At 43.8% G+C, this 18,052-nt stretch overlaps 1 protein-coding gene across 3 annotated transcripts in view; it reads right to left on the bottom strand.

Moving 5' to 3' along the window:
* MED12L (mediator complex subunit 12L) overlaps positions 1 to 18,052 on the bottom strand; it is an 837,051-nt gene that overhangs the window by 127,463 nt on the left and 691,536 nt on the right. For all 3 annotated transcript variants that reach the window (XM_082251515.1, XM_082251517.1, XM_082251516.1), the window contains exon 26: positions 345 to 458. In XM_082251515.1, the coding sequence (XP_082107641.1) occupies positions 345 to 458 (114 nt within the window). The remainder of the gene's footprint in view (positions 1 to 344; positions 459 to 18,052) is intronic.

Genomic DNA, 18,052 nt, shown 5'->3' with positions numbered 1-18,052 from the left:
CAGCATTCCTTTATCACAGTGGAGAATATATTCAAAATATCTACATGTCTTTGACACAAAATACTTCATGATTGCCAAAAACGCTCTAATGCATTTCTATAAAAGGCAATTGAAAACAACTGAAAATTGACTCACTGAGCTTAGCAGTACTAGATATATCGTATGTGTCATCAAAAAAGCATCAACTTGAAAATGAGAGTGGATTTCTGAATGGTTTGTACCTGTATCATCTCCACTTTTCTGTCCTCTGTTTTCTAAAGTTCATCTCTATCACATATTTTAATGTAAAGATAGGCTGGAGCACATACATACTAAAAGCAGAAAAGTGCCAAAGGAGAACACACCTAGCATGAGAATCGCCTTGAGGACAGCAAACACGGCTCCCACTTCAATGCTGTTATGAGCAGCTGCCAAAAGATGTCTGTCACAGGAGGAAAATACAACAGGTGCTAGCTTTCCTATGGGATAAAAAATGACACGCTTTTATTAAATATTATAACGTGTAATGTAAAATTTCATCTTACAAAATAACCTTTAATTAAACTGTAATTTATCATTTACACAAAAAAATATATCAGTCTCCACACACATGCAAATCCCTGCCCCTGCCCTCATACAAACTCACACTAAAAGGTACATGTAAGCTTTGAATTTAAATAATGTTACCTGCAAATTGACACCTGAGTCATAGCTGCCACATCAATAGCCAAAAACAGACTTCAATTCTAGTGGTGAACTGAAATAACCTAAATATTTCCTAACACAAATGTTCACCATATATCAGATGGACGCTAAAGGTGAAAATGCTATGAACGAAACAACAAGTTTAAAATCTTTATATTACAAATATACTGTACATTTAATACATGGTGTATTTTTGTAGGGCATTCTGCACCTTCTGAAGAGCGCACAGCAGTTTGGTGATTATCTGTCTTGAAGGGGGGTTCTTTAAAGTGGATGTAAACCCGATTAATGAAATTTGACCAGGGCACATATATCTGTAGTGTTTACTTATCTCTCTCCAAAGCCCTGAGTCCTGTGTCTTTCTGAAAGTAGAAAAAGTGAGACCGCACTCAGGTTGAATGGTTTAGTTGAAATCAAGAAATCGTTTCCTTTATTCCTCAAGTAAAAGCAAAAGGACAGACAGTGTACAAGCAGACGTATAGGTTGACGCGTTTCACGACATTCCCAGTCGCTTACTCATAACCACATTATGAGTAAGCGACTGGGAATGTCGTGAAACGCGTCAACCTATACGTCTGCTTGTACACTGTCTGTCCTTTTGCTTTTACTTGAGGAATAAAGGAAACGATTTCTTGATTTCAACTAAACCATTCAACCTGAGTGTGGTCTCACTTTTTCTACTTTCATATGCTCCTAGACTACGGATCCGACCTGCACCAGGTTTAAGACATGCACCTGAGCGGCTACACCTCTTTGCTTCTCCTGTGTCTTTCTGCTTCTTTGTTCCTCTGTTATCAGCATAAGAACTTCTGACAAGCTCTCCGACATGGGAGATAAAACAGCTGAAAATCAAGGACGTTGCTATAAATAGATTAGCAGAGATCTGGTCTTTTCGCAGCACAGCCCTGCAAGTATCTTCGTTCCTCTGCCTATGTGGAGGGAGGCGGGTGTGTGCATTTCCTCCAATCAGCTGTCACACAGTGTATGCCAAGACTCCCCTCCCACTGCTGAAAGAGGAAGTAAAAATTCTAACACGATGTTAACTTTATAAAGAATATAGAAAGCTGAAGACAGCAGATATACATGTAAAACTTATGTAGGGAGATTTGTTTCATCTCTTTGTATCATCTGAGGCTGTTCACTTTGCTGGTTATAGGGGAGGGTTTACATCCTCTTTAAAGTATATGTGAACCCTTACCTTGTGAAACAACCTATGCAGTTAAATGATAAGTGATCACATGAACTCTGTTCTCATCTGCATGAGGAGCTTGGAGAGGTAGGGGTGGAGAAACAGTAGTAAGTAGATTTTTTCAGTGATGGCTGTGAAAGGGTGTGTGTCAGCACAAGTCTGATCATTGGAGGACAGGCAGGCTGTTCTCCCAGCAAAGCCAGAAAAATTACCACACTGGGATAGATGTGCTCTCATGCCTAGTGTAGTCAGCTTGAAATAGGAGAACAGGAGGACTGGCAGGATTACCAGGTATTTCACACAAAGGAAGCAATACAAAGCGTGCAGGATACGTTTTAGTACATGGTGCATCAGACACATATCAGGAACATGAAATGCATATTCTTTAAGCTCCAACTATTCAATTGCGCAAGCAAAAAAAGTTACTTTGAGCTATGCAGGCCTGGTAAATATACTGAAAAAGGATTTGGGTTTACATGCACGTTAACCATTCAGGTAAACACAGTAACCCTTTAACTTTGCATTCTGCAAACATTCTGCATAGAGGATAATTGGGGAGAGGCATATGGTTCATTTTGGGGAGTTATGTCCTCCAAATTTCTTAGTATGATCATTTCTTTGTAATTTCCTGCTAACAATTTTTTTTTCAAGGCTTAGTCTTTGTTTCAAGTTAGTGTTTAAGTTAAGTGATCCTATATACACACTTGTGAAAAATCAAAAACAATAAAGTTTATGTTAAAAAGTCCACAGAATCACAGCAAAAAAGTCCAAATAAGGTCCACATTCCAAATAGGTGCTTAAGTAAAAGTGGTTGGAAACTTGTATGGAGCCAAAGATGTCCAGATACCAGTAGTCATCAATGTGACAAGCCCACCACCACGGATAAAGGTATTGCGCTTACCAGAAGCTGTGGAACCAGGTAACATACAGTAAATGGGTCATACATGCAGGGATAATTAGCAATGACTTAGAGACCCCAATCACTCAGGATTCTTCAATATGGATATTCACAATGAATCACCCCAGTTCTGATGGGAATGGACTTCGCCTTAGATCTCCAGGTTTAGGCAAGTATGTAAAAACAAGTGTAAAACCATTTTAAACACCTTTGTTTAAAAAGTACAGAACACTTAAAAAAATCTGCAGGTAAATAGCGTTTGTAATGTGGAATGATCTCAGCGGGAAAGAGTACTCTGATGTGTTTTGATGTTAACTTACAAACACTGTTTACCTGCAGATTTTTGTAAGTGTTCTGTACTATATACCTTTTGGCTTTGTGTTTCTCAACAACAAAGTCTCCCAGGCTTGTGAATATTCCCCTCCCGGGTCCTTACTGGAAGATACACAGTACCTCTCCTTTACCACTCCACCAGTAATCTCCTCCAGTCCCTTGGCCTCAACTCCTCATGGCACATCCACCATGTATTGGAACCTATAGGTGATCCCTGAAGATGCCTGAGTGGCTGGCGAAACGTGTTGAGCAGGACTATCCGGTGACGTTATTTATGGTCTGTGGAATGCACACTGAGACAGCGTTTCCTGGTTTTACTGCATGTTTTTATCTTTGAATGAATGATATGTATTAGATGAATGCTTTTATTTTAACAAACAATTGTTATTATACTATGGGAGTCCCCCCTTCTGTTCCTATACATGGCGGATGTGGCATGAGGCATTTTCAATATGAAGCTAATATCAAGAACACTGGGACCTGACCTCACACTATCAGGAGAAAAGTTTAAAACTAATCTTTTAAAGTTTTATTTTACTGAAAGGGTAGTTGATGCTTGGAATAGACCTTCAGCAGAGACAGTGAGTGAGTCAACATTAAGTGGATTCAAATATACCCGGGGCAAACATAGCTTGATACTGAGACAGAAAAGTTAATAAAAAAAACAAAAAATCACATAAATGTTATAAGACATATGGGGTCGACTCGAGGGACCACTTGGTCTTTTTTCTGCTGTTACTCTTCTATGTTTTTGTGTGGGAGGTAAGTACTTTAGTAACGCTTTAACTTACTTGTGAATGTACAAGTGTTATGTCATTCCAGACCAGCCAATCAAGATTGCCTAGGATGCTGAATCTGGAAGAAGACCAGATGAAGGATAGCAGCTGTGGTGATAAAGTGACAAGGGAGATCACATACGTCACAAAGCTGGGCGAGGATGCTTTAGGAGGTAACTGTACTGTAATGTGAAAGCATACTTTGCATACTTGCATATTACAGTATGTTAAAAGCCCAACACAATGTGGACTTTAGTTTCACTTAAAAAATGCTAGTTGCTGTTATTCTCATCTAATGGTTTAAAAGCTTTGGGTGACTAACCTTAGACGTTCTGCCTTCACTCTTACTTTATTTGATGCATGATTTTACTGGTAAATTACCAAATACTGCCAGGCAATTGGCATTTTTAGAAGGAAGCCAGCATGACAGAGTTTCAGTATGTTTACTTTAATGCAAACACAGGTTCATTTCACTGGATTTTCCTCACTTCATATTTCAGGCTTGCATGGTCTCTATACAAAATAAAGCTGTAGTTGGGACTTCTGCCCTTGTTAAAAAAATGATTGTCAGTGTAAGTAAAATGTGTTCATTTATTTCTACATCTACCAGAGCCCTTTTCAACCTTGTTCCAAACCCACAATTATTGGCTTAGAAAAATGTGGCTCCCGATCACTCATCTGTCACTTTAATAGCCTCTTCCAATAGATAACACCTACAGTACTGCATCGGTTAAAATGCATTTGACATGCTAAATATCACTTAACAGAAATGAATTCTATTTTTACTGTGCATGTCGTAAAATCTAGACAAGCCACAAACCCTTTTATAGATGGCAATAAAATATTAAAAAAGTACATCAAAAGTACATGTACAACTGTGTTTAAATTGTCTAACAAATGAGCCTATATTTGGTCCAACTTTATTTTGCAAGTCATTTTTTATTATATTATATTTTTAATGCACAGTAAAATTATGTTTTTTTTATTTTTTTATCTTCCATTGAGGGACACATGAACACTGAAACAGTCAGGTTATACTGTACGTTCACATACAAGAGGTAGGGACACTGGCAAATTAAGAAAATGTCCCTCATGTAACCTCACCTTTAACCATCATGCCTCATTTTTTACTAGTGTCCTGGGGGTTGCTGAAAAAAAAGCCCAACTATATTTTAGCTAGCCTTTTATTTTTTTACATCTCCTTCTTTATTGACTGCAATCACGATTCTTGATACACGATTTAGGATTCTTGTACACCTCTAATAACTTTTTCCTTCAGTGACTTTATCCAAAATGTCCAAACTGCTGCTTGAGCTAGTCTTTACAAAGCAGCAAGCCAGATTAGCAGATCATCAGAAACAGCTTTGGAAGCTGTACCCTGGCACCACTGGACTGAAAAATTGTGGGGCTGACCTGGAACGTGACTTTGGCGCCCTGGGCTGTACAATAGGAGGCTTTATAGACTATCATTTACTGTGTAAGTTAGTCGAAGAGCACATTCAGGGCCAAGAGCTATGACACAGCCTCTGGTGTGACCCAATTTCCGAAGACTCACTTCATAAGTAAGGCCAGTCAGGCTGAATCTCCGGAAGCTGCCTTACAGTTGTTACTGTTGGGGGCTTTTTCAAATTTCCCACCACAGCTGCTTTCACCGCAGTTAGGGTTAATGCTGAGGGAAAGCTGAAGGGACCAAACATTTATGTAACTTGCTTGCTAGAGTGTTATGTAGGGCTGTGCATCTTCACTTACCTCACGATTCGATGCGATTACGATTATTAGGGTCGCGATACGATTCGATTCCGCGATGCATCACGATGCATCACGATTACTATGGGGACCCTTTTCTAAAGGGGGATCTATGGGGACCCTGCTCTAAAGGTGATCTATGGGGACCCTTCTCTAAAGGGGGATCTATGGGGACCCTGCTCTAAAGGAGGATCTATGGGGAGCCTGGGCCTGCCCTAAAGGGGAACCAGGGGAACTGAGCTCTAAAGGGGGATCTATGGGGACCCTGCTCTAAAGGGGGATCTATGGGGACCCTGCTCTAAAGGGGGATCTATGGGGAGCCTGGGCCTGCCCTAAAGGGGATCCAGGGGAACTGAGCTCTAAAGGGGGATCTATGGGGACCCTGCTCTAAAGGGGGAATCTATGGAATAGATCCCCTTTAGTGCAGGCAGGTCTCCCATAGATCCCCCTTTAGTGCAGGCAAGGGCAGGTCTCCCGTAGATCCCCCTTTAGTGCAGGCAAGGGCAGGTCTCCCGTAGATCCCCCTTTAGTGCAGGGAAGGGCAGGTCTCCCGTAGATCCCCCTTTAGTGCAGGGAAGGGCAGGTCCGGTCCCCCATAGATCCCCATTTAGTGCAGGCCCCCCCTTTAGCGCAGGCAGGTCCCCCTATAGATCCCATTCCCCTTTAGAGCAGGCCAGGGTCCCCTACCAATAGAGCCCCCTTGGAGCAGGCCAGGGTCCCCCTTCCACAGACCCCCCCTTAGAGCAGGCCTGGCCTGCTCTAAGGGGATCTATATGGGGACCCTGGTGGTCCTGGCCTGCTCTAGGGGGATCGATGTGGGGAGGACCCCTGGCTTGATGACTGGTCCCAACCAATAGACCCCCACCCCCCTTAGAGCAGGCCAGGGTCCCGACTCCCAAGCGACCCCCTCCATTATAGATCCCCCATAGAAGAACACTGCAGCAGACCAGGGCCCAGCCCAGTCCCCCACAGGGTGGATCCTCCATAAAGAACCCTTAAAACAGGCTAGGCCCCAGGGCCAGAGCAGGTCCCATCCCTTCCTGAGGTGGCCTACTGGCTACTGGCCCCCCCCTCCCCCAAAGTTAAAACTTTAAAAACTTCTTCTGTTACTGTACCTTGTGTAAGTTGTGTCTCCCCTCAGTCTCTGGTCCCCTGGTCAGTCCGACTCCGGCCTCTCTCTCTCCACTGGTCCAGCAGTGGGGCCCCCCAGCTGCCTGCAACAACACGGTTCTTCCAGTGACCACCGGAGTCTCACCGCCGCACCAATTCCACAGTCCATCCCCCAGCCAGCAGAGAGATAATCTCACTGGCCAGCAGGACTCGGGAGGCTGAGCGGGACTGTCTGCAGGGGGAAGCGGCGGGCGGCGACTCCGGCCGGCGAGGCAGTGTCAGTGAGCACATGATCATCTCTGGGAGTAAAACAAAATAATCAATGATGGCAGGGCAGCGTGGCGGACCCGGCAAGAACCACTCACGGACACCGGTGAGAGAGAGCATCGATAGCTCCGCTCTCCTCTACCGCGCCGCAAGGAGGAGCTCCGTGTTCCACAAGCCCGGCCAGCGGCCCAGCGCCGCCATGTCACTTCTGTCCCCGCCCCCGGAACTGACGTCATTAGTAATTGATTTTCCAAGCACCCCGAATCGATGCAGAATCGCGAAGGGTCGCATCGCGATGCATCGATCTTCCGATTATATTGCGCAGCCCTAGTGTTATGTGTGTGAACTTTATCCTTTTTTTTTGTGCCATTCAGCTTAGAGGAAACATCTCCCCTGTGCTGGTCCTGCTCCTAAAGTTCCATGTGGGTCATCTAGTCGCTGTTCTTGTTGCACTGCCCGCCTACAGTGACTTGGCTACCTCCAACTGCCTGCAATCCACATCAACATCATCTGCTAGAGATTGTGAGTATACCTTGCCTCCCCTTGGGCATAGTTGTTTTCAGCTATGTACAGTAGTGCAACATATCCTCTCAAAGAGGTTTAGAGGACAGTCCCACTGCTATGGGTGAACTCAGCCCACGGTCTCCTACTTGGGGTGTTAGCATGGAGCATGCTGATAGGAGGAGAGAGCAGATAGATGAGCTCCTCAGTGTGCTACTTCTCCTTTTCCTGTCCAGTCAGAGCTTGGGGGAGGGACAAGACCTGTAACTGCATTTTTTTTTTAAAGAGCAGCTAACCTGTAGTTGTTGTTCGTGTTAGCTGCACTTTTTCAAAGACTTCTATGAGGTCTTGCTGTTTTGCATCAGAACTCCTGCATGCCACATCTTTGGTGCACTTTCTGAAACTGCACCAAAACTTTGGAACATCATAGAAATCTATGGGAAAGTGCAGGCAACCAGCACAAAAACCATGGGTTAGCTGCCTCAAGTCTTACAATTGAAGCAGAAAAAAATGAGGTCCCCTGTATGGCAGCTCTGAGTAAATCTCAGGACTGGATAACCATTACAAATCCATTGGCAGGTAAAATAACTCCCATATGTGCATTCTATCTGTGTATGTAGCTGTTTTCCTGAAGTTCAGCTTGAAATATTGTTAATGAGAGAAGTAGTAATGGGAGAATCTACGCAAATTTGATTTAAAATTTGCAGAATCAGAACCTAAAGGCCAATCCCATTAAAATTTATGGGGGAGGAGCAAATCTTGTTGGGATGGGAAAGGTTCTTACTATGAAGGTCTGAGGGCAACATTGAAAATGTGGGGGGATGCCTTAAAGCTGTACTTGGTGTTCTAGGACAGTATGGGTTTCATGGACAGTCTCAAAGAAAGCTTTCACTGGCAGAACATAGTTGGCTTACTTTTTTTTTTTTTCTTTTACAACCATTTTGGCTTACATACGACAGAAGCACTTCAAACACATTAATCTCTGTCTGTAACAAAAGCCTTTTTTCAGGTAGCTTTATCATTAATATGTGCTTTTTCTTCAATTCAGAGAGAGTATTCCAATGGTTCGCTGTGGTTGTCCTTGTTCTCGCAGAAAAAAAACTGTACAGCTACTGGTCACTTTCTGTCAAGCTCATTAAGAATTAAGATACTGCAGACATTAGGATACAGTAGTGTAAAACTGGGCATCAGCAGAAGAGCGGGACAGTTTTAGGCAGGGATAATACTGTAGGTCTAACTACAGTAGTGTAAATCTGGGCAGCAGCAGGACAGTTTTAATCAGAGATAATAGGCCTAATTAGGCCTAACTGTGTATGCCTAATTGTTTTATTTTTAGGGATAGGGGGTGTGTTGAATGTGAGTGATATAATGTGAGTTGGTGTAAGACTGTAAGTGCACATTATTCTTGCAAAGGCAGGTTGCACTGTGTTTGCTTTTAGCAAGTGAGACAGGCTGCCCAGGCTGGGAAGTGGTAAACCTGTTTCTGCGATTTCCCGGTCTTTCTGGGGTCTGCCTCTCTTCTGTGCTGTAAATAAAGGGGAGAGGGCTGCAGTCTGCATTGGAAGAAAACACAGACAAGCCACAGCATGTATTTTCCAGCTACTTTACAAAGGAGCGGGAAAACAGGTAGGGGTGGGTAAAGAGCTGCAGCCTCAACTGGAAGCAGGGTCATGGCACTGCTAAGGAACCAGGGATTGCAGAGGACATCAAAGGACTTTCACCTCACAAATGTATGCCTGGACCACTACATTATTCCAGTTAGGATCAGGGACAGGACGTTGTTCATATTGAACTGTATGCCGCCTCATGTTTAGTAAAGTTATAATAACCGTGATGAGTCTGGTCTGAAGTTACTCAAAGGGGTGTATGTTGGTTCTGGCATATTAAAAGAACCTAGATCTGTAAATGGTATATGAAGGAACATTGCTACAAAAGGCTAACTTGGCAGACTAAGAAGTGGAGTGTAGTTGCTTTGGGTAACCGAGTGAAGGAACAAGCTACAAGATGGGTCCTCTGGTAGCAAGGGGTTTGATGTTCTGGCTCCCTCCCTAGCAGTCAGTACCCAATGGCAACCGGATCCTAACCTGTGTTATGGAGATCTATAGCCTGGTCATGAGCTATGGTAAGGGAACAGATAAGTGAGAGCACACATGAGGTTCACACTAAGTGCTTGGCGGGACCCCATTCTGTTACTCTGAGTTTGGTAACAGAGGTACGCTGGACTGGTGGAGTGGGAGCAGGCTCAGCACATCACTCCTAACCCCTCACACTTTTGTAAATATTTTATTATATCTTTTCATATGACAACACTGAAGAAATGACACTTTGCTACAATGTAAAGTAGTGAATGTATAGCTTGTATAACAGTGTAAATTTGCTGCCCCCTCAAAATAACCCAACACACAGCCATTAATGTATAAACAGCTGGCAACAAAATTTACACTGTTATACAAGCTGGACACTCATTACATTGTAGCAAAGTGTGATTTCTTCAGTGTTGTCACATGAAAAGATAGAATTAAATATTTACAAAAATGTGAGGAGTGTACTCTCTTTTGTGAGATACTGTACATACACACACACAAAATAAAAGCCTGAAACTTTCAGTTTACCCCAAAATAAAAAAGCTCTATCAACATACATGCCGCTCCTCCGCTGTGCACCCGCCCACCGGCCTATCACAGGCCGCCTGTGTGTGAGGCAGGCCTGTGTGTGTGAGGCGCGGCGCAGCGCGTAGCCGAGGCGTTTGTGTTTTGGGTTTTTGGGATAATGTCAGTCTGTGTCTTGGGTCTTGGGGCCCCAGGCCAGCTCGGGGCCCCAAGCAATTGCTTGTTTTGCCTGCCTTGACGTGACGAGCCTGATTAAGATTAGAGTACAATTTCCTAACCACCTCAATACAGGACACTTTCACCCTCTTCCTGCCAGGCCATTTTTAAGTTTTCAGCCTTGTCACACTTTGAATGACAATTATTCAGTCATGCAACACTGTACCCAAATGACATTGTTTATACTCTTTTAAGACAGATATACCGGTAGCTTTCTTTTGGTGGTATTTATTCACCACTGGGTTTTCTACTTCTTGCTATGAAAAATGAAAAAAGGCTAAAAAAAAAACAAAAAAAAAAAAAAAAAAAAAAACACAATTTTCTTAGTTTCTGTTTTAAAATTTTGCAAATAAATACTCTTTCTTCATAAATATAGGCCAAACTATATTCTACTAAATATCTTTGGTTAAAATACCCCAAATCAGTGTATATTATTTTGTATATGTGAACATTATAGAATCTACAAACTATAGTATGTACTACCCGATGTACTGACTGTGTATCTAATTTCTTGAGGCCCTAAAATCCCAAGACAGTACAAATTACCCCTCAACTGACCAATTTTCCAAGGTATTTAGCAAGAGGCATAGTGAGCTTTTTGAAGTTGTAATTTTTTGTCACTTTTTTTTGGAAAATTAAGAAATTAAATACATCTTTTTTTCACAAAGTTGTCGTTTTAACAAGTTATTTCTCATACACAGCAAGGGCATACTTATTATTACACCCCAAATCACATTCTGCTATGTCTCCTGAGTATAGGGATACCAAATGCGTGAGACTTTTTCACAATCTAGATGCATAGAGGAGCCCACAATCCAAAAAGCACCTTCAGGCATTCCAGGGACATAAAGTATGCATCTAGATTCTAGACTACCAATCACATTTCTTGAGGCCCTGGTGCACCAGGATAATGGAAACACCAACAAAATGACTCAATTTTGGAAAGTAAACACTCCAAGAAAATTTACTGTATGATAGGCATAATGAGTCTTTTTAAAATGTCATTTTTTTTCCACAAATTTTTGGAAAATGCAGGAATTAAAATGATTTTTTTTCTTTTACACAAAGTTGTCAATTAATAAGATATTTCTAACACAGCATAGGCATACTTAAAAATACACCCCAAACCACATTCTGCTATTGCCCCCGAGAGTGACTTTACCACATACATGAGACTTTTTCACAGCCTAGCCACACAGAGGGGCCCAAAATCCAAGAAGCATCTTCAGGCTTTCTCCGGTCATAAATTACACATCTAATTTCCTGACTACCTATCACATTTTTGGAGGTCCTGGAGCACCAGTTCAGTGGAAATACCTAAAAAAATGACCTCATTTTTTAAAATAAATACCCCATAAAAATGTTTAATTTTTTGCCAAAGGTTTTTGGAAAATGTAGACAGAAAATGAAAATACATTTTTTTTTACACAAAGTTGCCGATTTAAAAGGAGATTTCTCACAGACAGCATGGACATATGTAGAATTACACCCCAAAAAACCCATTCTACTACTGTCCTGAATATGATGATATCACATGTGTACGGGTCTTATACCAGACAATGTATCTTGTGGATCACACAAATTAACCAATTGTGTCAAAACCAATGGTATCAGTTCCTTCATCCTCCAGGAACTGGCTGCATACATACATGAGCTACATACATACTGGCTACATACATGAGGCTGGGCATTGTCGTGCACCAAGAGGAACCCAGGACCCACTGCACCAGCGTAGGGTCTGACAATGGGTCCAAGGATTCCATCCCAATATCTAATGGCAGTCAGTGTGCCATTGTCTAGCCTGTAGAGGTATATGCGTCCCTCCATGGATATGCCTCCCTAGACCATCACTGACCCACCACCAACCTGGACATGATGAATGATGTTACAGACAGCATAATGTTCTCCACGGCTTCTCCAGACCCTTTAACATCTGTCACATGTTCTTAGGGTGAACCTGCTCTCATCTGTGAAAAGAACAGGAAGCCAGAGCAAACCTGCAAATTCTATTGTTCAATGGAAAATGCCCATCAAGCTCCATGATGCCGGGCAGTTAGCACATGGCCCACTAGAGGACATTGGGGCCTCAGGCCACCCTAATGAAGACTGTTTCTGATTGTCTGATTGTTTGGTCAGAGACATTCACACCAGTGGCCTGCTGGAGGTCATTTTATTGGGCTCTGGCAGTGCTTATCCTGTTCCTCCTTGCACAAAGGAGCAAATACCGGTCCTGCTGATGGGTTAAGGACCATCTACGGCTCTGTCCAGCTCTCCTACAGTAACTGCCTGTTTCCTGGAATCTCCTCCATGCTCTTGAGACTGTGCTGGGAGACACAGCAAACCTTCTGGCAAAGACATGTATTGATGTGCTATCAGTGACGGCCTGTTTATAGGGGGTGCAGGGGCGCCCCCCCCCCAAAAAAAAAGAATAAATTTTTTTTTTAATTTTTAGCCCACTAGGGGCGCCGGACTTAGTGGTGGCTATGGGGGGGGGGGGGTGGTTTTCCACCCGACAGAGGCGCAGATTGGCGGCCTTCTGGGGGGTCACCTGGGTGCAGAGCACTGCGCTCCGACACTCCCCACTTTTGTGATGTCCTGGCTGTGATTGGTCCAGACTCCAGCCTGGACCACTCATCATTCAGGACATCCTGACCCTGCTGACGTCATTGGGGGCGGTGCCGGTGCGTGTGTCAGTCACTCACCGTCACCGCCCGATCCTACGTCCCTGTGAGGCTGCCTTCACCCTCTCACCCTCTGCTTCAGTGATGTCAGCTAGCATGGATCAAGAGACTCTCTGAACTGCAGATTGCAGCACCAGCCAGAGTGATCCCGCCATCTGTGGTGTTCTCACCCACGGAACGGTGAGTACAACACTGCCCTGCTTGGGCTCGGTCTGCTTCCACCCCCAGTCCATCTGCATTTGATGTGGCTCAGTCCATCCATCCATCCCTAAGGGATTCCCCCCCCTGTGGCTGTTTAAGCCTGTGTACCTGAGCCAGTTCCTCACCACGAGAGACACTCAGCTAATCCATGGTTCAGGAGGGAATTTTTTATTATTGCATATACACAAGTTTACACTGCGGGGATCGTTGGCAATAGGTGAGTGCAGATGTCCTCAATAGGTTTGTACAGCTGATACTTAGCTGACACCCCTTAGGCTCCTTCACCATCTGAGAGGCTGGAGAGACGTTTCCATCCACCCCCTGGCTCCTACAACAGGTACTGCCTCGATGTTTTCAATAAATGTGCCATACATTATTTGTGACTTATCTTTGTGACTTATTATTATGAGTTTTTACTTGTGACCCCAGTGCCCACCTGTTATTGTATAGGCTGTGACATGCCTATACCATCACCTGTGACATGCCCTTACCATGACCTGTGCCATGCCCTTACCATGACATAGTTACATACATAGTTACATAGTAGGTGAGGTTGAATAAAGACAATAGTCCATCCAGTTCAACCTGTGTAGGTGTGTGTGGCTGTAATCATCTCACATAGCCCTTAATGTCCTGATCCTTGAGATGTAAGTCTAAGAGTCTTTGGAAAGCCACCATACTTCCACAATCTTGTAACCCTAACAGTAAAGAACCCCCCACGTTGCCTTAGGTTAAAACGCTTCTCCTCTAATCGCATTGTATGTCCTCGAGTCCTCATGCAATCCCTTCGAATGAACAGCTTTTTTTCTAAGCTGAGATCCCCATTAAGATATTTATAAATTGCTATCATGTCTCAGGCGTCTCTTCTCCAGGGAGAATAAATCGAGCGATTGCAGACGCTCTTCATAGTTAAGGTCCTCCGAACCCCTAATCAGTTTAGTTGCCCTTCTCTGGACTCTCTCCAGCTCCAACACATCCCTCCTAAGGACTGGCGACCAGAACTGGACAGAATACTCCAGATGTGGTCGGACCAGAGTTTTATAAAGTGGAAGGATTATAGTCTTATCTCTGGAATACATCCCTTTCTTTATGCATGCTAATATTCTGCTGGCTTTGGCAGCTGCCGCTTGACATTGCATGCTGTTGCCTAATCTATCATCAACCAAGACTTCCAGATCTTTCTCCATTTTTGATTCCCCCAAGGGTTCCCCTCCTAACGTGAATTGTGTTTTTATGTTTTTAGTCCCGAAGTGCAAAACCTTACACTTCTCCGCATTAAACCTCATTTGCCATGTCGTTGCCCACTCCATTATTTTGTCCAGGTCATTCTGTAGGATATCTGCTTCATGCTGTGCAGTTATTGCCCTGGCCAATTTTGTGTCATCTGCAAAAACTGATAACGAACTACTGACCCCGACTTCAATGCTGTTTATGAATAAATTGAACAAGTTTGGTCCCAAGACTGAGCCTTGGGGGACCCCGCTTACTACCTCAGACCAGTCTGAGTATGCGCCGTTTATTACCACCCTTTGGACACACCCTTTTAGCCAGTTTTGTATCCAAGAGCAAACCCTGCTGTCGATACCTGCAGACCTCATTTTATAAATTAAGTGCTTGTGGGGAACTGTATCAAACGCCTTAGCGAAATCCAAGTACACCACATCCACTGGTCTGCCCCTATCTAGCTCACAGCTCACCTCCTCATAGAATGCTAAGAGATTGGTTTGACAAGAACGCCCATTTGTAAACCCGTGCTGATTACCGCTGATGATGTTGTTGTCTTTAGCAAACTCTACCATGACCTGTGACATGCCCTTACCATGACCTGTGACATGCCTATATTATCACCTGTGACATGCCTATACCATCACCTGTGACATGCCCTTACCATGACCTGTGCCATGCCCTTAACATGACCTGTGCCATGCCCTTACCATGACCTGTGCCATGCCCTTACCATGACCTGTGACATGCCCTTACCATGACCTGTGACATGCCCTTACCATCACCTGTGACATGCCTATACCATCACCAGTGACATGCCTGTGCCATGACCTGTGACATGCCCTTACCATGACCTGTGACATGCCTGTACTGACCTGTGCCATGACCCGTACCATGACCTGTGCCATGACGTGTGACATGCCCTTACCATGACCTGTGACATGCCTATACCATCACCTGTGACATGCATGTACCCTGACCTGTGCTATGCCCTTACCATGACCTGTGCAATGCCTGTGCCATGACATGTGCCATGACCTGTGCCATGCCCTTACCATGACCTGTGCCATGCCTGTACCATGACCTGTGCCATGCCTGTGCCATGACCCATGCCATGACCTGTGACATGCCCTTACCATCACCTGTGACATGCCTATACCATCACCTGTGACATGCCTGTACCATCACCTGGGCCGTGCCCTTACCATGACCTGTGACATGCCTGTACCATGACCTGTGCCATGCCTATATCATCATCTGTGCCATGCCTGTACCATGACCTGTGCCATGTCCTTACCATGACCTGTGCCATGCCTATATCATCTCCTGTACCATGACCTGTGACATGTCTGTACCATCACCTGTACCATGCCTATACCATGACCTGTGCCAAGCCTATACCATCGCCTGTGCCATGCCTGTACCATGACCTGTTCCATGCCCTTACCATGACCTGTGCCATGCCTATACCATCTCCTGTACCATGACCTGTGACATGCCTGTACCATCACCTGTGCCATGCCTGTACCATCACCTGTGCCATGCCTGTACCATCACCTGTGCCATGCCTATACCATCATCTGTGCCATGCCTATATCATCACCTGTGCCATGCCTGTCCCATCACCTGTGCCATGCTTGTACCATGACCTCAAAGTCACGCAATTTTTTAACCGTGTTTTTTGCCGCGAAGCAATACCTATTACATTTTTCTTTTTGCCCCCCCCCCACCAAAAAAAATTTTTTTGAGCACCAGCCGCCACTGTGTGCTATCCTGGAGGAGTTGGACTGCCTTTGCAACCTCTATAGGGTCCAGGTGTCGCCTCATGCTACCAGTAGTGACACACATGTTTTGGAGGCATTGTTGCCCATCTAGTGCACCTGAAACTGATTAACAACCTCCTCTGTTGCCTAACTGACCAGATCAATATCCTAGGAGTTTACTTGACTTGATGCTAAACTCTGATTAAAAAGTGTTCCTTTAATTTTTTGAGCAGCGTATAAGCCAGGTGGGAAGTGGTTAACCTACCCTAATTTCTTTGTGCAGTTTTTCAGCTTTCCCTACAGTATGCTTTCCCTACAACAGCTTAATTTCCACTGACACTATTGCTTCTCTATGCCATGCCTTTTAAAGTGAGGGGGCTGGCTAATGCAAAAGCTTCCTATTGTTACAACAGACAGCATGGACATATGTAGAATTACACCCCAAAACCCATTCTACTACTCCTAAGAGTATGATGATGGTTGTAGTTCAAACAACATGCAGTGCATTATAGTTTAAAAAAAAGATTCTCCTGGACAAATCTGCACAAAATTTTTTCCAGGACCTTGAACCAGTGTATTCACCTTTAACCTCATCCTTAGACAGAAGATGTTAAAGTCCTTTAACATATGATCACATTTGCGGTTTATTAATTAACAAATGGCTTAGATACAGTAAGGACTCTCATATGGTAAATTTGGATTGCTTTTTTCCATTAAGCTGTAAGCATTGATTACATTTAACGTAGCATGATAAGCTGGTGTGTTCCATGTCAATAAGTGCAAAGTTCAATGATGAGATAGAAAATAATGGGAAATTACATCAACTAATCAGATCTCAGTTTTCTTTTGTTAAATTAGCAAATTATGTTATATTGAAAGAAAGAAAAATCCTGTAAGAGCCACTACTAGATTCTACAGATGTTTTACAGAGTAAAGCCCCGTACACACGTACCGATCGTTGGCCGACCGATCAGACGTCTTTTGTCCAGGGCTGTCGTGTCTGTTGAAAACTGCAAAAGACTGCACACGAATTTTGTCGGCCAACAACAGCCGACTGCAGAAGTGATGTCATGTGATGGTTAACTTTCCTTGTCTTTTTTCTTTTCTGAGCATGCCCAGTCTTGCAAATCTGCTGTCTGTCGGCCGAATTCTGTACTGACTGGCGAACAATCGGCCGTTCTGGTGTTGGCCAACAAAAATTTTAATGCTTGCACGACAGATTCTTTTCGGCCGAAAGTGCGCTGTCGGCTGTCGGAAGCATCATACTAACAAGCCGAAAACATTTTCGGCCGACAATCGGTACGTGTGTACGGGCCTTAACTCCACTTTTGTTGAGAAAAAAACATTCCCCTCTGGATGATCTATGTACATTGCAATTATTTTACCAAACTTTGTTGCAGATTCCTACCTTTTGTTATCCTGAAGAAATCCCTGTGTGTTTGTCTGTGTCCATAAGGTAAGTGCATCTAATGGGAGTGATTGCTTAATTTTCAATCAGCTGCTGCACCTGCAGGGCTCTAAACAGGAAAATTGCCGGGTCTGCATCCCTTTAGATGTGATTTCCTTTTGGGAGCATCTCCCCAAAAATGACAGTTTTGTTGCAGGGGATGCCTGATATGTGACTTGTATATTAGTGTAGACTTCTGGGAAAATCAGTGAGCCAATCACACAAGCAGGAAATTATGTTTCTGGGGGCAGGTGGAGGGAGCATTCTGTACACATTCTGTGTACCGAACACCACCAGGTAGTCATATTTAATTGCATTTTACAGAAAATTACAGAGCTGCATAATAAAAAGGAAAGGTATTTTTTACTAACATTCAATTACAGTATGACTCGTGTCTCAATTGTATA

Source organism: Pelophylax lessonae (genome assembly GCF_965119305.1).
Source record: "Pelophylax lessonae genome assembly, chromosome: 3".
Lineage (NCBI taxonomy): Eukaryota > Metazoa > Chordata > Amphibia > Anura > Ranidae > Pelophylax > Pelophylax lessonae.
The sequence above is the reverse complement of the archived record's forward strand: the minus strand, read 5'-3'. Positions and strand labels throughout refer to the sequence as shown.